The sequence below is a fragment of the Papaver somniferum genome, chromosome 7 (genome assembly GCF_003573695.1).
Source record: "Papaver somniferum cultivar HN1 chromosome 7, ASM357369v1, whole genome shotgun sequence".
Lineage (NCBI taxonomy): Eukaryota > Viridiplantae > Streptophyta > Magnoliopsida > Ranunculales > Papaveraceae > Papaver > Papaver somniferum.
The window spans coordinates 28,978,892-28,985,560 of NC_039364.1; the positions used below are offsets into that span (position 1 = coordinate 28,978,892).

At 36.2% G+C, this 6,669-nt stretch overlaps 1 protein-coding gene across 3 annotated transcripts; it reads right to left on the minus strand.

Annotated features, from left to right (window-relative positions):
• Nucleotides 1–371: 371 nt before the first annotated feature.
• On the minus strand, nucleotides 372–3,533 carry LOC113296819 (protein disulfide isomerase pTAC5, chloroplastic-like). Of its 3 annotated transcripts, none has more exons than XM_026545170.1 (7): nucleotides 2,812–3,533; nucleotides 1,989–2,084; nucleotides 1,729–1,866; nucleotides 1,147–1,372; nucleotides 1,019–1,056; nucleotides 800–930; nucleotides 372–690 (listed from the first exon to the last, which is right to left on the minus strand). In XM_026545170.1, exons 1-6 carry the CDS (start codon nucleotides 3,490–3,492, stop codon nucleotides 823–825), a joined length of 1,287 nt encoding a protein of 428 aa, XP_026400955.1. In that variant the 5' UTR covers nucleotides 3,493–3,533; the 3' UTR covers nucleotides 372–690; nucleotides 800–822. The 3 variants fall into 3 exon arrangements, with proteins under 3 accessions (XP_026400955.1, XP_026400956.1, XP_026400954.1); XM_026545171.1 differs by having other exon boundaries at nucleotides 374–930; nucleotides 2,812–2,972; nucleotides 3,063–3,533; XM_026545169.1 differs by having other exon boundaries at nucleotides 374–930.
• Between the last annotated feature and the right edge of the window lie 3,136 nt (nucleotides 3,534–6,669).

The window sequence follows — 6,669 nt, forward strand, 5'->3', positions numbered from 1 at the left end:
TACTATTTCCAATGGACTTGCTCTTTTTATCAGGTCGACGGTAGGTATGATCAGGGGATGTCGTAAAAGTTTTTGGTTTCCAAATGCAATTCGATGGGAATTCGACATCAGTTTCAGAGGACGATGATGAAAACTCTTTTACAAAGAGTCTTCCTAATTGAAGCTGAGAACAGGAAACAAACTTTCCTAATCTTGTTAGTACTAGTATCATCTTCTTGCCTACTTTTGAAGTTGGCAATATCTTGATTGATAATGGGGAAAATACAAGCTTTTAGTGAAAATAGTTTTGTTTTTAGTGATGCTGCTTCCATTTATTTCTAAAAGAACCATAAATATGTCAAGCTCATATACCTGCACAGAAACAGACCATCTCTAAAGATAATAATAATAATAATAATAATAACAAGATTCAAAAGTGTATTTGAAAATGATGTTTCCCATTCTAAAGGACTAAATAGATTCAGTTGAACCAATCTCTGAAAATCACTAGACATTTAGACTTTATACCCATTTCCTAGAAACCTTGACCAACTGATATTTCTTCTAGAATATTGCCTTTAAAGTTGGACAACTTACTTACCTTTACATGAACTAAAATACAGTAAAAAATACTAACATATGCTTACAGCTTGTCCTGCTATGTTCATATCTGATGGTCGCTCTGGCGAGGCCTGCACTAACCGTGCCTTGCGTTTCATTGATGGTAGTGCACAAGGTGGTTGTTGTAGTAGAAGAATTCATTGGATTTAGTAATGGTATAAGCTTTAACGTTCCAGTCTTCTCTTTTCTGTCATACTGTGCTTCTTATAGCTGTTGCCTCGTTTAACCTGACGAAATGACTATGGTTTTACCTTCACAAACGTCACATATGTTGTACCCAAGGCCTTCGCAATATGGACAATTTGCTCCTTCATCTACCCATTCCAGAAACTGCAGAGTGAAAGATTGAGAAACCAGAAGCGTTACGAAGAATCTAAAGTAAATTATTAGACGTAATGACACGCACATAAAATTTTACCTGTTCTTCAATGTTGGGTTCACCTGTCCCATCACATTCTGAAATAAAGACATGATAGTAAGCTTTTAATGGCCACAAATCAACCCTGATAAGTATAAATTTTAATTTATAGTCAGAATTTACAGTACCTTCGCATAAAAGGCGACCTTCCCCACGACAAGTAATACACCTCATAGTACCCACTGCCATCTTGTCGGCACCATCCTTACGACCAATAAGCCGAGACGAGTCTTCCCACCGATTCTCTCCAAGAAGAAAGACTCGATTACGACGAGATGGTCCATATTCATCAGAACTACTTTCCTTTGCAGAGTTCCGCAAAAATGCAGGGGGGTCTGTCACTGTTGCATTTCCCTACGAAATAAATCACGAGCAATGATGGAGTCAGATTAAACAGAAAAGTAGGTGAAGAAGATAGTTGAAAATGGAAAAAACTGAATTTCTTCAACAAAGTTACTAATTTCAATATCTACAATTTCTTTAACCCGGATAAAATGAAATTCAAAACCTACTAGGAATTGGAGAGAAGCGTTGTAGAATAGAGTTGATATGCAACAAAACATTTGTTTTGAATTTCTCAACAAATAAGTTGTCTAGCACTCTACAGTCGAACAATTACGAGCTGTGGGTGAATGTTCTAAACAAGGTAGCAACAGATGAATATTTTAAAATCTTTACAACCATGTTTCCCAGAAGTTTAAGTAAAATACCACATGAGGCATAGTAGCAGCGACTTCTTTGTTCTCCGTAGGTATTCCTGAACCAGTATCCCCCATTTCCACCTCCGAAAATAATTTTTCCAACAGTTCAGCAGTCATAACTCCATCTTCACGAGCATCTATTGACGCCTGCCATGCAAAAACCACATAAAAGATTCGGCGAGGATATAGTCAGAAGCATAGTAATAAATTACTAAGTCATGAAATGCAGATATAAGTGTAAATATTGAATAGAAACATTAACTACTCACTTGCCAAGACTTTATAGCACGCTCAGTATCACTTCCGAAGCTAGAAAACTCTACATCTTCTTCACCGGAATAAAAGCCTAATTTTTGCAATGCATCCTGGCATGATTACACCAAAATTCATAAACGTCTTATACTTCAAAAGTTAAATTACATCAAAATCTAGCTTTGTTCGTGCTTTATAGGTTTAGCCAATTCATCAAAGAAAAAACAGCACCAAACAGCCAAATGTTTCAGTAATACCAAAGTAAGCTATCACAATATAGAATATCAGAGAAGTTTCACTACACTACATTATAATGGAAGATGTGACAACACATACCGAAACTTCAGTATAGCAACTCAATATATGACACCATACTCAATATATTACCAACTCCCACTTTAAAATGAATGCCAAAAAAATGGCACCCTTTACCATCAGTGGTGTTAGTGATCCATCTTTTTCTAATTCCCCATTTTAGTGAAAAGATTCAAGCACCCTCCCTCAGGTGACATACATTGCTATTAAGGTTGCGCATTTTACTGAAAGCTCCACAGATATTTGCTCATTTATACAGCCCCCTCTACCCCTCTAGATGCTTGCTAAACTCCCAATTTCGCTTGAGAGTTTAAGAACGAACGGCTGTCAACATCTATACTAGTATTGTTTAGTTCCAGTTACTATGAATTCACATATACACAGAAACAATGTAGGGGATATTTGAGGTTTTAGACTACTTGGTTTAGCTGTTGTTCATCATTATATCAACGAAATCACATATTATTAGATTAATTATACAAAAAAATTAAACTCGCCTTGAAAAATTGCCTAGATGTTGCAAACCTGCATCTCACGAACGTCTTCGCCTTCTGCACCTTTTCTTATTGTAGACCTCTTCTTCTTTATGCTCTTCTCAACAACCCTAACTTCTTTTGGCTTCAACTCAATCTCCTCATTATAATCTTCTTGTTGGATCTCAGAATGAAACTGAATTGGACTAGGACCTGAACCAATTTCAGTAATCTGATTAATTTCTCCAGGCAATAGTGCAGCAGCAGCAGAAGGTGAAATGTCAGTGAGAGTCTTATTATTACCAGAAGATGAAGAGGAGGAAGTAATGATATCTGTTGAATTTTTCAGTCTTTCTAAGTTTTGAATTCTGAATTTCAAAGAAGCTATTTCTTCAAGATAAGATTGACGTTCTAAATTCCATCTTGATTCTTCACGAACCCATCTTTTCTCTTCTCGTTGCCATCGTTGTTCTTCTCTCAACCATCTCTCTTCTTCTCTTTCCCAATCAGAAGATGAACTAGAAGATGAACATGAGAATGTAATGTGATTGTAGTGATGAAAATTTTTCTTGGATTTGCGTATTTGAAATGAATTTTTATTACTCTGGTAGAGTTTTGTTGGATAATTTTGAAATCCGCAAAAAAGACTGGAAGTGGTGGTGGTGGTGGTGGTGGTTGTTTGAGGTGGAGGAGGAGGTGGGCTTAGTTGAAAGGGAAGAAGAAAGGAAGGCATGATTAGTTCACTCAGAAACAGAGCAGATAGAAGGACAACAAGTTTCGTTATTTATTTTTTTGATAAAGAGAGTGAGAGTGAGAGTTTCGGTCCACTCGTTTCCAACTACTCAACGATTCATCAAAACAGTGTCAACGGCAATCCGGTTACCCGGCTTTGGGTAACGATTTTAATATCTGACGGCCGACGGCCAGAATTGTTTCCTAATCGGTATTTATCCGGCAGTTTTTTTTTTTTAAATATCATCGAAATTTAACTCACAGGATGGGGCATATAAACGAAATTTAAAGGACTACTCGCGTGTTAGGTAATACTTCTTTCCTCCCTAAGGACAATTCCTATGGAATGAACAAAATTTTGTTCCCATTTTGAAACTCAACAAACTTGAAAAATGGATGGGCAAACCAATAAATTTGATGGTTTGTTGGATGCGGTTATAAACTAAACACGCGCTTGATGAACAACCTGGCGATTTAACTACAAGCGCCAACGGGTCAAGTAAACACGTCAACGTGTGACCCAAAACTTGTCCTTTTGTTTTTACAAACGCCAGTTTCTCTGGTATCCTCCAGCGTGTGATCCAAAACCGCCAACGACTATTTTACAATCTCTTCTTACTGTGTCATTTACTTTTATTTTCCGCAATTATAATTGTTTTGTTATAATTAAAAGTAAATACACCAGTGCGTTAAATCCTAATTACTTGATATTGATCCTATAATAAATCGGTTTTGGACCGTAACTATTATCAAGTGAATACCTTGTTGTTGTATTATCTCGATTTTTTCCATAGACAATCACACTTGGCATCGGACTTATAGGTTGAAACAAAAAGCGTGGTGTATTTGGGTACCCTCGTAATTTCAGTTTTCATCCACATACTATGAATTCTGGTTTAATGTCGGAGGACAAAAAAAAAACAAACAATTTATACAAATTTTATATACTCTATATTCAATAAAAACAATTTGAATACATTCCTATTTGAATAAAAATAAAGAGAAAAAAGTTATCCTTCAAATCTAAATTTAGGTTATCGGCTCATGTAAGTCAAAACTACACATTGGCTTGTATATACGTTTACCAATTAGGTTTCTACGAGCAAGTGGAAACGCATGGGATACCCAATACACCCAATTTTTTTATTCGGCAACCTGTATAGACAAAACTTAATACAATTGCAAGTAGACCAATCTAATGATCCTTGATGATGTGTATATAGAGTTAATATCTCAACCTCAACCTCTACTCAATCAATATGTATATAGACACAAGGTCCGTGAACCCGATTATTAAAAGGATGATCTCAAAATATAATATCCAAGATCAATCTAATCGTATCCAAATAATTCAATCGAAATTCCACAAAATGATTAAACTTGTAATCTATCTTTCAAGATATGAATTCTACAAGAAATTAACTAGTCTAGTAATAAATTACAATTAAGCGGATGTATCTACTTAGATTGAATACGTACAAACCGGTGTTGATCCAGTTATAAAGATAAACAATATAATGTGAAAAATGAAAAACACAAGACACCAAAAATTTTGTTAACGAGGAAACCGCAATAGCAGAAAAACCCCGGGACCCCGTCCAGATTGAACACCATACTATATTAAGCCGCTACAAACACTAGCCTATTATCAGACTTCGAACTGGAATGTAGTTGAGACCGAATCCACCCTCCAAGAAATTCAGTTACATTCGCGCTCATTACGTCTCTTGAACCTCACAAGGTTCTACGCACTTGGTTCTCTTAGATGATGTCCTTTATAGCCTAAGAGTTGCTTCAGCCGAAATGAAAACTTTTGATACCAATCTGCCTCTAACAGATAAGACTATTTGATTTTCTTTTAAATCAAAGATCAAGGTGCGGAAATCTATTTACAATAGACAAAGTTAACAAACCTCACAAATGCGGAACTTACGACCCCCGAAGACCAACCTAGATTATTAACCACCTCTCAATAAAAATCGTGGAAAGATCAACTAATAAGATCAGTCTTTAGATATCAATCTTAAGGAATCACAAAGTCTGAGACGAAGAGAAGTTTGCGATTACTATCTATCTTGCCTGAAAGAGATTACAAAAACCTCGATAATAGAAAAGCAAGATCATGATACACGAACTATCAAGGTAAAGATAGTTGGACTTGGCTTCACGAATCTCCAAGCGGAGTCTTTTAGTCGTAGACCTAAAAGGTCAATAAATGACGACTCTAGAATCAACTAGGACACAAAGTGTCAGGGATTGATTTCCCAGTTGACAGAGATGTTCTATTTATAGTTTTCACAGACCAGGGTTAGCTTAGAATTCAATCTAAGATAACTTGAGAATCAAGCAAACAAATTAGGTCTTCAAACTACAATAGAAGACTATACACATAGGTTCGGTTACTGAACCGTGTATAATGATTGTTGGGTTTGGAAAGTTAGCCAAAGAACTAAAAGCTATTTGATGTTGATTTAAGGATGTCATTCGGAAAGCTGAAAAGCTTGGGGATCGTAGTATCTTCCATGTCTTAGGGCTTATGCCCAAGCATGATGAATAGAGAGATCCTCTGAGTGGACGCGGTGTAATGACAAAAAGAAGCAAGATTCACAAAAATGACCTGTCATAAAATTAATTATTTCAATCTGGTTGATACTTGTCTTATTTAATTCAAAAGAGTTATCAGTTTGATGAAAGGAACGATCAGAAAGGTGTTATTTTACTAAACAAATCTTGAGAACCCGACGTTCGATAGGGCAGATGGGCGTGCTTATTTTAGTCCAACGAGAAGGAGTTTACTACTCGGTGCAGTGAGATTCGTGGAACTAATCATGCCTTTGTGCCTATCGTTGTAGAAGTAGTTCCTAGAAAAGAGTATGGTTCTTGGGTATTCAATCTCTTAATCTCTTAAGAAGTGAAAATGAGAGTGAAGGTAGGACCCCGCATGTACTACCCTTTGAGCTATCCTTGTCTCTCTTTCATCGTATAGAGAATAAATCTTCTTTTGTACTCCTAGTTCACCAGGGGAATTTTCCTAGGACTATAAGAAAAGCCTAATACTCTTTTTTTTATTATTATACATCCTTCCTTCTCTCGAGGAAAGAAAAATAAAAAAATCTACTCTTGGGGAAGAATGACCAGCAGACTCTATGTCATGAATTTATGCTTGAAGCTGAGACGA